This window comes from Spermophilus citellus (genome assembly GCF_964194105.1).
Source record: "Spermophilus citellus genome assembly, chromosome: 8".
NCBI lineage: Eukaryota > Metazoa > Chordata > Mammalia > Rodentia > Sciuridae > Spermophilus > Spermophilus citellus.
The window spans coordinates 99,055,626-99,071,109 of NC_138189.1; the positions used below are offsets into that span (position 1 = coordinate 99,055,626).

At 37.8% G+C, this 15,484-nt stretch overlaps 1 protein-coding gene across 3 annotated transcripts in view; it reads left to right on the plus strand.

The window, feature by feature from the left end:
- The first annotated feature begins 472 nt into the window (after window positions 1-472).
- PAPSS1 (3'-phosphoadenosine 5'-phosphosulfate synthase 1) overlaps window positions 473-15,484 on the plus strand; it is a 109,363-nt gene continuing 94,351 nt past the window's right edge. The window contains exon 1 of one of the 3 annotated variants that reach the window (XM_081304738.1): window positions 473-856. In XM_081304738.1, the coding sequence (XP_081160864.1) occupies window positions 797-856 (60 nt within the window). In that variant the 5' untranslated portion in view covers window positions 473-796. Of the gene's footprint in view, window positions 857-999; window positions 1,318-15,484 lie in introns of those variants that run through there. The other 2 variants (XM_081304739.1, XM_081304740.1) reach the window with 2 other exon arrangements.

Genomic DNA, 15,484 nt, shown 5'->3' on the forward strand with positions numbered 1-15,484 from the left:
CATGTATGTATACTATGTCAAAATACACTCTACTGTCATGTATATTTAAAAAGAACAACAAAAAAGGGGCATTGGCTTTTTCAAAAATTGCGAATTGAATAGCTCTTTCCTCCTTTTTATTGGTGCATTATAATTATATGTAACAGTGGGATTTGTTGTCATTGAGTAGAATTTTAAAGCAACGCACAACATGTGATGAAAATTAAATTAAATTTAAATTAAATTAAATCCTCCCTTTGCAAGGCTGGAAAATATCTTAAAAACATAGCCAGGAGGACTCAGGCAGAGATGCGAGCCCAGGAAACCTTCTTCTCCAAACCAGCCTCAATTGAGAAAGCCTGGGGCTAGACAAGAAGGGCATTTTTGCTCTTCTCCAGGCGCCTGGCGGCCGGCGGTGCAGAAGCAATCCTACTCTGTGCGCATGCTCTCCACAGCGTGGCCAGCCGGTTGCGGCCCAGAGGTTCTAAGACTACTTCCCAGGCCCCGCCCTTTTCTCGAATCAAGGAGAAGCCTGGTGCAAGCTCGCGTGGGTGCGTGCGTGGAGCTCCGCCCCCAGCTCCCGCCTCGGATTCACGCCCGACCTTCGCCCCTCCCCCAATACCTCTGCCCAGCGCTCTCTTCCCAGGCGCGGCCCTGCGCCGCGCAGTCCCGGGGCCCGAGCAGCAGCGCGTGCGCACGTCGGCTCGCGCCCGCGCCGACGCGAGGAGACCCCGCCTTGTCGCCCCGCCTCCGCCGGCCTGCCCTCCTGCTACCCTCTGGGCGCCGAGAACCCGGCATCCAGGCGCGCTCCGCACCCATGGAGATCCCCGGGAGTCTGTGCAAGAAAGTCAAGCTGAGCAATAACGCGCAGAACTGGGTGAGTGGGCGCAGAGGGCAAGAGGGCCAGGAGCAGATGCCCATCTAGAGACCTTTGGCTGTTCCTTCGGAGCCGCTGCCTCCCTCCGGTCTCCTCTGCATCCTCCCGGGAGCGTGGCGTGGCGTGGCGGGGCGGGGCGGGGGGGATGGGGTGGAGTAGGTAGCCCGGTTGCGGCGTCTTGGGGGTAGAGTGTTTGGTGGCTCCGAGACGCAGTGTCGCGGCGCAGGTGGAGGTCTCGGGCGGGGTGCTGCGGTCGGTCGGATACATCTGTGGGAAGAACGCCCCCTTCTCCAGCGCCCAGGCTCCGAGACGGCATCGGGACCGTTCTTTGCAACGGAGCTGGCGACTGCTAAAACCTGGGACCCCGGCGAGGGAGCTGCCTTCTTCCGCTGAGAGGCTTGAGGTCTGCAGAGGAGGCTGAGGCAGGCGCCTTGAGCGCGTTCCTGCGGGTTTTGGCTCAGGTTTGGGTCCAACTCCATGTCGTTTCAGTTCTGAGTTTCACTGTGAAAGGAGAGTACCCAACAATGTGGCCATTCATGAATCGAGACTGCCCTGCACTGAGCTTCTTTGTGTCTCTGCTTTAAATAGAAATTCTGACAAAAAAACATAGTTTAAGGGCTGAATTCCTGGTGACAGTTAGGTGTGGGAAGACTAATGGTTTTATAACGTTTAGCAACGACTGCCAGTTGGCCTTACTGGTCAGATGCTGTGTCCTCAGAAGTTTGTTTCCTTCCGTAATTATTCTTTGTAAGAAAGAGCTAATACTTTAAGTGCGGGGGATGGGGATGGTCCAACTTTTGGAGTCTGGAAAGAACACTGGTTTTAAGTTCGATGGAAATTTTTATTTCACAGACTAACAGAATCATGAGGTTTAAATGTAGTCTTGCAAATCATCACTTGCCCTTGGTGAGTCAAAGGGAAAAAAAAAGAAGCTATTTCAGGAGAATGTTCTTTCAAAGTCATTAATTTACCATATCTGTTGCTATGTTCAAGGGTTCATGCAGGCTTTCTTGGAAAGAACACTAGACTCCTGAACTGGCCTCCAGTCCCAGCTTTGCCATTTACTAGCTGTGTAATCTTGAGGAAAATTGCTCTACTTTGAACCACAGCTGAGTTAAGGGTGTAATAGGGTGTCCTTCACAGGATTGTTTGTATGAGTAGAAAAGATAATGGATTTGAAAGTACAGGAAACTATGGCCTTGATATTCAGACAGGTTTTTGGTTCTGGGACTTTGAGATATTTCATGGTTAGGGAAATAAGGTTGGTTAGATTGGGGTATTTGCAGATAATTTCACTTACACTGCTTGCAACTCATTTATTATCCCATTTGCCAAATTAATGTGTATCCTGTGTACAGACGTGTGCTAGACGTGGAGATGAAAAAGGTGGACTTAGTGGCTTTTCCAAGGTGATGGATATTTATGAAAGACAGTGAATGGCAAGACATGGAGGATTTATTGCAATTTAGGGAAGAGATTAGTTAGGCCTGGATGTTTTTGGGAGAGCTCAGATTTCTGAGGCACAGGGGAGCTATGCTAATAAATGCTTAGAGTAAGAATTACTTGACAGAGAAGACTTGTGGGGAGTTTTTGTTAGGAAGTGAAGATAAGATTAAATAGGTAGGGTGAGGCTGGGTTATTCAGCTATAAATTTGGCCACAGAGCTAGTACTTGATTCTGTGGGAATTTTTTTTTCTTTTTTCTTTCTTTTTTTTCTTTTTGTTGTGGTGCTGGATATTGGACTCAGTGTATCCTAAATGCTAGGCAAGTGCTCTACCACTCAGTTACATCCCCAGCCTCTGTGGCAGATTTTTGATGGGGCTAGATTTTTAATTTTCTGACCCTTATTAAGTCTTTTTTTTTCTTCCCAATAGAACGTGCACCTCTCACATATATCTACTGATAGATGCAAGTGTGAAGAAGCCACATACCTTTAAAAGTCTCATTATAGGATAAAATTGGTGATCCAGGAAGATGGGTCTGCTGAAGACATGTGTACACTGTTAGAACTTGGACATGAAAGACCAGAAATGTTATGGGGAGGGTTAAATGAATTAATAGATTTGAGGCATGTCAGGCACCTGAACACTATTTAAGGTGGTCTTTTTAATCGTTCTAGATTGATCCAGTGTGAACAGGTGAAGGAAGGCTGACATTGTGAAGAGAAGAGCAGGTGCATGAACAGCTTGTGAGGAAGAGTAGAGAAAACCTGGCTAAATTCAGTGGATGAAAAGGGAGGAAATGTTAAAAGATGGTCCCACAGTTTGGGTCCTAGGAAGTGGAGAGAAATGTTGAAATGTTTTGTGTAAATTAACACATTGAATTTTCGCAACATTTTCTGAGGGGAGGAGGTATGAGACAGGGATTAAAAGCAGGGGCCCTAGAGCTAGCTGACTGAACTTGAATCTGGGCTCAACTGTTTATTCCCATATGAACCTTGACTTATTATTGCAATTAGTATCTAATTGGTGAAGAAACTGAGGCCTAGAGATGTAATAGAGCTCAATTTGTGGATCGAGTTTTAAGCATGCTGCATTGAGAGACAAATAGTCTATAGAGCATGTCAGTCCAATAGAAATATGAGTCCTGTAAGTAACTAAAATAGAATCCACATTAAAAAGAAACAGGTGAAATAAATTTCAGTAATATTTAGACAAATATCCAAAATTCTATCATTTCAATGTAAATGTTTTTCTGTATAAGCTCAATACTATTTGTAGTAAATATAAAATTACTAGTTTTACCTTTGTACTTGCATATTGGGAGATATTTACACTAACACATGTTTCAGTTCATACTGGTGATACTTGAACTCCTCAGGAGGGATGTGTAGACATCACAGTTGTAGAGATTTAGTTAGTTAAATAAAGCTCTGGTGGTTAGATTTGGATAGAGAATATAGAGTTGATGTGAGACCAAACACTAAGCTTTGGGTAATTTCTCCTGTTAAGATCAGGTAAAGGAAGTGAATTCATGGAGAAAATAGGCAGGAGATAGGAAAATACAGTGTTGTGGCACTGGGAAATGTTTTGTTTTACAGAATGATGTCTGCATATATTTACGAGAATAGCAAAGCAAAGTCAAAAGTCTCCTTGCTCTTGGAATGTCCTTTCACGGCAGTCTGACAAAATATCAGATGTAAGGAATATCATTCTCTGACTGGCTTCCAGTGGGATCAGTTTTCATCTGCCTATAGTGATGTGTTAGTTGGGCTGAGAGAAATTTGGGGTATTCGGTGTCAATTTTCTGAGAAAATTGGAAACTTAGGTGTCATTCACCCATTTTTTGTATGGTCACGTTGAGCTGAGTTCCCTACTTGAAATAGCCTTATGGTGGAGTTGTGTCCTACTCCTCTCAGAAGAGTCTGAAATCCAGTGATTTTTCAGAAGCATGTGTAATCTTACTCTGGTTTGTTTTTCCATTAACGCCCCAGTTTTGATAGTGCAGCCCAACTTTCCTTCCATACTTTACACTCAGATGGTTTTATATTACCCTTCCTTCTGCCTGGGATATCCATGACCCTTTATTATCAGCTGAAATCTTGAGAGCCTTGGGCGATTATTACCTAATGTATGAAATATGTGACCCATGACATTCACTTGCTCATGATCTGAATTGCTGTGCACTCTCTCTGTTGTTACCATGAATGTGTAATCATATTTCACTACAGGTATTTTACATCTATACTGAGCATCTCTTGATCTAACAGGAAAGGAATAGGGGCAGGATATAGAGTAACTAAGGTGCTTCTGATATTAAAAATTCTTAGACTTAAGTAAGGGAACAAAACTGCACATGTGGTAGGATTACACTTATAGTTTTGTCACTTAGCACCTGGGTGATATTGGACATGTTCCCTTAAGCCTGCTGTGCTTCAGTATCCTCATTGGTGATGTCAGGGATTATACTTTATAGTGTGGCTAATCATGCGTACCTCATAGGGCTACAGGGAGGTTTAATAAGTTAATATATTTAAAACCCTGTGGTTTCTGGCACGTGTCACATATTGTTGTTATTTATTAAATCATTAAATATTTAACCCCTGCTTTGTGTGGACCTTTGTTCCACATACTGGGGGGTGCAGTGGTAGAAAGACTTAGAAAAAGGTCCTGCTCTCATGGGTATTGTATTCTGCTGGAGAGAGAGAGTTAATGAAACAAATAAGTAAAGATAATTCTTCCTTGTGCCAATTATATCTTTCCCAAACATTTTTTCCCCTTATACTGTTAGATGCCCTTCATAGAAGGCCAACAGCCCTCTCTAGAGTTTGGAGAAGACTGCGATGGTACAAGAATGAAACAAGAATGTGGAGGTGGAACATAAAAAACTTGGCCAATCTTACCCTAAAAGCCTGGTACCAATCTTACCCTAAAAGCCTGGGAGGTGATTTTACAAAAATTGCCTGAAGGAAAGAAAAAGCTGAGATTCTACCAAGAATACACTTTTTAAAATTGATTAATGCTATGGTCTGAATACATGTCCCCCAGAGGCAAGTGTGTTCAAGGGTTGGTCACCAGCCTGTGTTACTAATGGGAGGCCATAGAACCTTTGGGACTTGTTTGTCTAGTGGGAGGAGATCAGATTTTGGGGGGCATACCCTTTGTTTTAGTCAGCTTTTTCGTCACAGTGACTAAAAGACCTGACAAGAATAACGTAGAGGAAGTAAATTTTATTTTGGCTCATGGTTTCAGAGGTCTCAATCCATAGATGGCCGTCTTCATATCTCTTGACCCAAGGTGAAGCAGAACATCATGGTGGAAGGACATGGTGGGGGAAGATACCTCAAGACATGGTAACAGGAAGCAGAGAGCTCTGCTTACCATCGGAAAACTATAAACCCCAAAGGTATGCCCCTGGTGACCCACATACTCCAGCCACACCCTACCTACCTATAGTTACTACCTAGTTAATTCATATTAGTGGATTAATACACTGATTAGGTTAAAGCGCTCACAATCTAATTGTTTGAATTCTGATCCGTGCATTGTCTCACATGTGAGCTTTCGGGAGATATCTCATATCTAAACTGTAACAGTCTTCAAGGGGATGGAATTGGTCCCTTCCTGTCTCTCTCTGCTTCCCATCTGCTTTGATGTGATCAGCTTTTTCTACCACAAATCCCTTGCCATGATGTGTACTTCATTATAAGGCCTAAAGGCAAAGGAATCAATTAACCATGGTCTGGACTCTGAAACCATGAGTCAGAATATGCCTTTCCTCCTTTAAAGTTGATTATCTTGGGCATTTTGTTACAGTAAAAGCAAGTTCACTAACACAATTAGTAGCAAGATGATAGCAAGGTATAGATCTTTGTTGTCCAGTAAGGTAGCTAATAGACACAAGTGGCAACTTAAATTTAGTTAAAAAATGAAACAAAACAATACAGAAAACAATGGGTTTCTTAGTTGCACTAACCATATTTCAAGTGCTGCTTATGTGGGTAATAGTCACAGGAGTTGGACAGTGTGGTATAAACTTTTTTTTTTTTAAATATCATTTCAGACAGCTCTTTTACTTACCTGTATATTTATGTATTTTTATTCTCTTCCCAGGGCAAGGAATTTCCAAAGACGGTGTTACTTTGGAATCTTGGTTTTGGGCAATTTGTTATGCTTGGTTTTTGGCATTTTACCTAGCAGTGTTATCTTCCCTTTTCCTTCCTTTACTGTAGTTGCTTCTTTGGATTTGAAGTGCCAGTAAGCTTCCCAGCCTGGCTCTGTTGCATTTATTTATTTATTTTTTCTTTGTACTAAGGGTCGAATCCAGTAGCGCTTTATAACTGAGTTACATCCCCTGTCCTTTGTATTATTATTTTTTTTTTTTGAAACAGCATCTTGCTAAGTTGCACAGACTGGCCTTGAAGTTTGCGAACTCCTGTCTCAGTCTCCTGAATTGCTGGAATTACAGGTGTGTGCCAGCATGTCTGGTTTGTTGCATTTAATTTTGGGGAGTGGTTCTCTCCTCAGTAGATCTCAACCAAGTGAGATTTTTTGCTACCATTAGTGGTGATTGGCAATTCTGGAGACAGTTATGGTTTGGTTTGTCTGTGTAGCTAGATGGTTTTTCTGGTATCTCTTTGAGGACATGGGTGCTGCTAAATATCCTGCAGTGCATAAGACAGATCCTACAACACCAGATGTATTTGGTCCAAAAAGTCATTCATGCTGAAATTGAGAACCCTATTTTACTCTTTTCTTTGAATTGAAAAAGGAATAAAAATTACTTAAATTTGAAATGTGAAAGTCATATTGAAGAGAAAATCTTATATTAACTGTATTTTTATAGTTGATGTAGGCTTTTCTTTTATCAGCCTGAAAGTTACCATCTCTTGACCTGAGATGAATCAGTTTTCTTTAAGTATGCCAGTATAACAAGACAGGAAAGCTCCTATCCTGAATTTTTTTTTTTTTTGGCACTGGAAATTGAACCCTGGGATGCTCTACCACTGACCTATATCTCCAGCCTTTTTATTTTTTATTTTGGGACAGGATTTCACTAAGTTGCTGAGGCTGGCTTTGAACTCTTGATCCTCCTGCCTCTGCCTCAAGAGTAGCTGGGATTATAGATGTGTGCTGTGGCTCTTGGCTCCTGAATTGTTTTGAAGTCATATTACTAAGTACAGTAGTCTCACAGTGTACATGATGTTTTGGTTCAGGATGCTCAAGACCTTTGTATAACATGATATAGTATTTGCAAATAACCTAAAGCAATCCTCCCATATAGTTTTAAGTCATTTCTGGATTATGTATTATTACAATGTAGATGTTGTGTTAATAGTTGTTATACTGTATCGCTTGGGGAATATGGAGGAGTAAAACAAATATACATGTTCAATACAGACACATTTTTTTCTAAATATTTTTGATCCTTGTTTGGTTGAATCTATAGTTATAGAACTGATGCATAAAAAAGGCTTACTGTAATTAATTCAAATGAAAAGAATGACTTTTTTTAGTATTCACATAAGTTGTAAAGAACAAACTAATTTACTATACTTGTTAAAATGACCAGGGGTTCTCTAGGTATAGGGACTGCTGCAATGGAGTTTTTGCAGTAGGGCAGAGAGATTGGGCTCAAATCTAAGTACAACAAGGAAAAATGGAAACATATTTCTTAAATTATAAATATGTATAAAGGAGTTAGAAATGGGGAAAGTATTTGTGTCTTCAAAATAATGAGGACAGTAACTATAAAAGAATAAATAAAGGACTATGAAATAAACAACTGGCTATTTGTAATACAGGCCTGGAAAAGTAGAAATTTATAGTTACAAAGCAAGTTAGGGTAGTGGGTAGAAAATAAGTACGAAGAAACATCAGGAGTTGGGGAGGATTCTGGCTAAACAGGATGCTTTCTAGAGGCAGGCAGTGTGATCAGTCCTGCTGGGTTGGTGTGAGATTAGGAATTTGGTCAGATATAAGGTGGGGGATTCTTGCTGAAATTGGGTTCTGAAGATGTGTTGAAGGACCAGGCCTAGCTGAAAAAGGCTCAGAGCAGAGTTTGGTTAAGGAGAGACTCCTTGTTAGTAGAAGTTATTTCTGTGACTTACCCCTTTCTAAGGACTCAGTTCTTTCACAAGGAAGTGTTAGCTGTGGAATAATAGTGGAATTTCTAGTGACTAGAACTTTAGATGAACATAGCTCTTGCTCAGGCTCTTTAAATTCTTCTATTTTTTTTCTTTTATGCTTGCATCCTGTATTAGTTAGCTTTTCATTGCTGTGACCAAAACACCCAACAAGAACAACTTAGAGGAGTAAACGTTTACTCGGACTTATGGTTTCAAAGGTGCAGTCCATTATCAGCTGACTCCATTACCCTTGGCCTGAAGTGAGACAGAGCATCATGGTAGAGGGCTGGTGGACTAGAGTTGTTCCACTTATGGTGGCCAAGGAGCAGAAGGGCCATAGGGAAGATGAGCCCTTTCACAATGCACCTCCAGCTACCCATATCTTCCAGCTGTACCCCAACTGCCCACTTTTATCACTCATTCAAATTAGGGTGGACTGACTGGGCCATGACTCATAATCTAATCTTTTTACTTCTGAATATTCATGCATTAACACAGCTTTTGGGGGCACACCTCATATACAAACCACATCACATCCTTTTCCTTTGTCTTTGGGTCATATGTTTAAGTGTATAGTTCAGTGGTTTTTAGTGTATCCAGGGTTGTACAGACAATACCAGTATCTGATTTTAGAACATCTTCTTTCCCCTGAAAGAAACCTTATACTATTGATCGTCATTCTCCATCTTTCCCCTACACTCCTAGTCTGTGACAACCAATAATGTACTTTGTCTCTGTGGATTTTGCTATTGATTATGGACTTTGCCATAAATGGAATTATAGAATATACATATTTTGTGCCTGGTTTCTTTCGCTTGGGCTCATGTTTTAAAGGTTCATGTGTGTTACAGCTTGTATCAATACTACATTCTTTTATATGAGCAAATAATATTCTGTTATGAATTTACTACATTTTGTTTATCCATTCATCAGTCAGTGGACATCTGGGTTTTTACTACTCTTTGACTGTTATGAATAATAACAGCCATGTAATTATTATGCTTCTATAAACAGCCATGTATAATTTTTTGTGTGTACTCCCATATGGTTTTAGTAGTTAGTTTCACTTTCTTAAGTGGGTGACAGTGTTCTTGGTTGCCCAACTCATTTTTATGAGGAATGGCTCACCATGTCATGGTGGGAGACACAGTTTGCTACATATGATGATTTCTTTATTTACATGTTTCTAATCAGTCTTCTTCCCTGAAATGTTTTTGTTTGTTTTATTCTCAGTGCTAGGTGGAACCAATTAACAAATAATGAATGAATAGATAGTTCCAGACTTAACATGTCTTACAGAAATATTTAGGGACAGGATTTCCCAGCTGAGGTCATCTAGGGTTGACAGTTTTGATATTATAAAAATCCACTGAATAAATTAAAGTCTTTTAATTTTTAAAATAGAATAGTTGGAGAGCCATAATGTGTATGCAGAGCATGCATGCATGGCTATTGATGGTGATTAGATAAGCATGCTGGTAACTTAATTCTGATTGAGCAGGTCTGGGAGAGGTTCTGAGATTCACTTATTAACAAGCATCCAGGTCATGCCATTGTTGCTGAACAACATATTTTGTAGTAGTAAGGTTTTTGTAATAGCCTTTTCAAGTTGTTTTCTGAACCTCCAGGAATGTATGTTCTTCACTTTTGCTATTTGTATTTGATTTATTAGTATCCAAAAGATTAAATTCAATGTTTAGGAACTCTGAACTAATGGTTTCATATGGTACTCTATAATCTCCACTTTATCCAAGTTACCATTGCTTTATTTTTTCCTACATTGTGTTTTAGGATGTAAATGTGCATATTACCATTTCAGGGATTTCTCCCTGGAGGAATATGCTGTTTAGCAGTCAGTTTAAGGTGAGTGGTGGGATGGGTGAAAGGTGTCTGAAAGTCCAGAATAAAGATCTCTATTTGGTGTATGCTTTGTGCCTTTACAAATTTCACTAAAAAATGCACAGTTTTTTATAGAATCATAATAAACTCACAAAATGGAAGTTCTCTAGGTGGCAACCCAGGAGCGTTAATTTGCCCTAGAAAGAAGTGGATAAATTAACAAAGCAGCTCATGTGGATGGAAATGAAGGGGAGTCAGAAAAGGACCAAGGGCTTCTATGGGTGGTGAGGACAAAAGTTTATAGGATGTTTAGAAAATGATGACCTTCTGGTCATGTGACATTAGCCTAGTGATGGAATTGATTCTCAAATGTTCAGTATCAAATGAGTTGTCCCAATTCTGCTAGACTGAAGGTTTCCTAATGTCAGTTATCATTTCATTTGCAGGTCATACAGAACAAACCATACTTTTAACAGATGCCTCATATCTAACTTTTGCTGAATATTGACTAGGATCAAGAAAGGAAGTTGGGCATTGTGTAAAATACCAACGATTGTGACTGATAGTCCTTGACCTACCCTTTTAGAGAAGTAAAAATGGATATGCACAAAAAGATACTTGAAAATATATTAAATGGTCCATGAATAACAAACAATTGATGTGGGCAGTAATGTGAAGGGATGCATACTTGGACCAAGCCATAAATATGTTTCTATGAAACACGCAAGACTGTTAGGTAAGAAACAATAAGCCTGATTTCTCTCCTGTAGATGGAAACCAGGCTATTGAGTTGGGATCAGAAATTTAGAGTTGGAAGGAAATGACTCAGTCTTGACCCTTAATAAATTAGTAACATCATATTTCTTCAGTAGAATTATAGGAAGGGTTTAGCTGGAGTGGGTGCAGATGGGAAAAAAAGGGGGAACTAAAAGAAGATTGCATGAAAAACTGTTCTTTAGATTCCTAAAATTCAGCCATAAGCCTACCTACTACCATGTCATTTTAGTAGTTTAAAGAAGTATACTTTGTCCTAATCCTCAAAAACTGGGAGATAGGAGAATGTGTCAAACTTTTATTTTTTAAAGTGTTTTATTTTTAATTGACATACATATTCTTATTTATGGGGTTCAGTGTGATAATATAATATATGTATACAAATATTATCATTTCTTTGTGTTGGGAACCTTCAAACTCTTCCCCTCTAGTTATTTTGAAATGTGTAATTCATTGTTATAGACTGTAATTATCCTCCTGTGCTATAGACCGTTAATACTACTCGCTTCTATCCCTAAACTCTAGTTTGATGCTCATTTTCTACCCTGTCTTTTTCTTTTCTCCTTCCTGTCCTCTAGTGACCTCTATTCCATTTCTATGTGATTAGCTTGTTTTTAGCTTCCACAAATGAGTGAGAACATGTAGTGTTTGTCTTTCTGTGCCTGGCTTATTTCATTTAATATAATGTCTTCCAGTTTCATCCTTGTAGCTGTAAATGATAGACTTGCATCCTTTTTATGGCTGAATAGTGTTTCATCATGTATGGAGATTAAATTGACTAGATTGCTCTGGGTAGTATGGACCTTTAACACTATTAATTCTTCTAATCCATGAATAAAGAGTGTCTTTGCATTTTTGGAATTTTCTTCTATGATTTTTTTAATCATAATCCTTATAGTTTTCATTGTAGGCCTCTTTTCTTTTAAATGCGTTTTATATTTTGGCAGATATTATGAATGGGATTAAAAATGTTTTTTTTCTGCCAATTATTGGCATATAAAAATGCACCTTTTTATTATAACTTTGTTTTCATATGTTGCCTATGTATCCTGCAACTTTGTTGAATTCAAATAACAGTTCCAGCAGTTTTTTTTGGTGGAGGCTTCAGGGTTTTCTTCATATAGGATCATGTCACCGGCAAATAGGAGTAATTTGACTTCTTCCTTTCTAGTTTGGATGCTCTTTCTTTCTTTTTCTTGCCTAATTGCTCTGGCTAAAATTTCTAGTACTATTATGTTGGAATGGTAAAAATGGACATCATGTTTTAGATCTTAGAGGAAAGAAACACTTTCAGGCTTTTCCCCATTTAGCATGATGTTGGCTGTGGGTTTGTCATATGTAACTTTTATTATGTTGAGGTATGTTCTTTCTATTCCTAATTTTTTGAGGATTTTTATCATGAAAAGATCTTGAATTTTATTGAATGCTTTTTTCTGCATCTTTGAGATGATTATATGGTGTTTGCCCTTCAGTCTGTTCATGTGATGGATTATGTTTGTTGATATCCATATTTTGAACCATTCTGCATTCCTGGGATAGATCCTATTTGATCATGGTATATAATCTTTTTGATGGACTGTTGGATTTGATTTGCTACTATTTGTTGAGAATTTTTACATCTTTATTAGGAATATTGGTATGTAATTTTCTTTTGTTGTTGTGCCTTTGTGTGGTTTTGGTATCCACTAGCCTCATAGAATGAATTTGTGCAATTCCCTCCTTTTCAGTTTTTGGATTAGGTTGTTTTTTGGATTAGGTTGTGAGGAATTGGTATTAGCTCTTTTTCAGGTGTTTTATAGAATTTAGGAGTGAAGCCATCAGATCCTGGGGGTTTTCTTTGGGGTACTTTTTATTATTGATTCAATTTCATAACTTCTTGTTGGTCTGTTTAGTTTTTCTGTGTCTTTGTGTTTTAATTTTGGTAGGTTATATGTGTCCAGAAATTACTCATGTCTTCTAGATTTTCCTATTTGTTTGCATGTAGTTGTTTATACTTTATGCTTCTGTGGTTTAGTTGTAGTGTTTTCTTTTCATCTCTTTATTTTTATTTTCTTCTTTATTTTTATTATTTTCTTCTTCATTTTTTTTTCTTTTTGGTTAGCTTGGTTAATATTTGTTGATATTGTTTAGTTTTTTTAAAAAATCTACTTTTCATTTACTTTTTTTCCTTTTTTAGTCTATTTTGTTTATTTTTATCCTGATTTTTTTTTTCCATCTTCTAATTTTGTGCTTGATTTGTTCTTGCTTTCTACTGCGTTCTTTGTTTGGAATCTGTTTTTTGGTGTAGCCACTTAGTATTATAAGCTTCTCCCTTAGTTCTGTTTTTTGCTGTATCCCATCTGAAATATTGTATTTCCATTTTCTTTTGTTTCAGGAAAATTTTTAAATTTCCCTTTAGTTTTCTTCATTGCTCCATTGGTTATGTAAGAACATGTTATTTTGTTTCCATGTATTTGTACAACTTTTGAAGTTTCTCTGATTTCTGGTTTTATTCCATTGCAGTCAAGAAGATGTATAATTTTGATTATTTTTCTGTGTGTGTGTGTGTTTTTTTTTTTTTTTAAATTTGTTGATACTTGTTTTGAATCCTAACACAGTCTATACTGGAGAATATTCATGTGATGATGATGTGCATGTGAATTCAGTAGCCCTTGGATGGTATGTTCTATAAATGTTCATTAGGTTTTTGTTTTTTTTTTTTGAGATTTTTTTTTGAACGGTGGATGGACCTTTATTTTATTAATTTATTTATATGTGGTGCTGAGAATTGAACTTGGTGCTTCACATATGTGAAGCAAGTGCTTTACCACTGAGCCACAACCCCAGCCCCCATTAGGTTTTTTTGATCTACAATATGCTCCTGTGTTTCTTTGCCGATTTTTTTTTTATTAGATGATCATACCACTGATGAAAGTGGAGTATTGACGTCTCCAGCTATTAATTATTATTGTATTGGAGTCTGTCTCCATTAAGATCTAATACCGTTTGCTTTATTGCTATATTTTCTCATTGGATTGATCACTTTATCATAATATAAGTGCTTTTTTTCTGCCATTTTACAAAGTCTATTTTATCTGTTATTAACACAGCTACTTCTGTTAGCATTTGATTTCTATTTGGAATATCTTTTTGCCATTCCTTTGTTTTTACTTAATGTCTTGTCTCATGAATTGAGTTTTCTGTAGATAGCATATTTTTGGGTCTTCATTTTGTATTCATTTAGCCACTCTATATCATTGTGTTAGGAGATTGAATCTGTTTACATTCAGGTTTATGTTGATAAGTAAGGATTTCTTCCTGTCATTTTGTTAATTTTTTCTGTAATTGGGTATATTCTTTGTTTCTTTCTCTTACTTATTTTTTGTGATTTGGTGGTTTTCTGCAGTTATAAAGTTTGATTTTTTTTCTCTTTCTTCTCTGTGTCTACTTTACCAGTGAATTTGATTCTTTCACGTTTTCATGATGGTATTTGCCACTTCCTGATGTGGGACTTGAACCATTTCTCACAGGACTGCTTTAGTGGTGATGAATTCCCTCCATGTTTGCTTGTTTGGGGAAGTCTTTGTTTTACCTTAGTTTCAAAGGATAACTTTGAGTATAATATTCTTGGTTGGTAGTTTTTTTTTTTTTCCTTCATTTCAGAGCTTTGAATGTGTTATCCATTTCTTCCTAGCTTGTAAGGATTCTGCTGAGAAATCTGCTGTTAGTGTAATGGGGGTGCCCTAAATGTGACTTTGCTTCTCCCTTGATATTTTGTTTTATATTTTTTATTTTTAGTTGTTTATGGACCTTTATTTTATTCATTTTTTTTTTTTTTATGTATGGTTCTGAGAATCGAACCCAGTGACTCACACATGTGAGGCAAGTGCTCTACCACTGAGCCACAATCCCAGCCCTTCCCTTGATATTTTTAGGATTCTTTTTTTGTCAAATTATTTGACAATTTGATATAATATGTCATGGAGGTTCATTTTGGCCAAATCTGTTAGGGGTTCATTGAGCTTCCTGGACCTGAATGTCCATTTCTTTCCCAATTTTTGGGATATTTTCAGCTGTCACTTTATTCAATAGATTTTCTATGCCTTTTTCCTTCTTTTCATTTTTGAATATCCGTAATGCCAATATTTGTTTGCTTTATGGTATTCTGTAAGTCTTATAGGCTTTCTTCACTCTTTTTATTTTTTCTTTTATTTAGTCTTTCTTATTTGCTTCAAAATACCCATCTTCAAGTTCAAATTTATTTTTTATGCTTAGTCTAGTCTATTGTTGAAGCTCTCAATTGTATTTTTTATTTCTTTGAATTATTCAGACCCAAGATTGTTTCTTTTTTTCATATCTGTTGAATTTCTCATTCAGATCATGTATTGTTTTCTTTATTTGTTTGATTTTCTATTTGTATTCTCTTGTATTTCATTGAGTTTAACTAGGATCATTAGTTTGAATTCCTT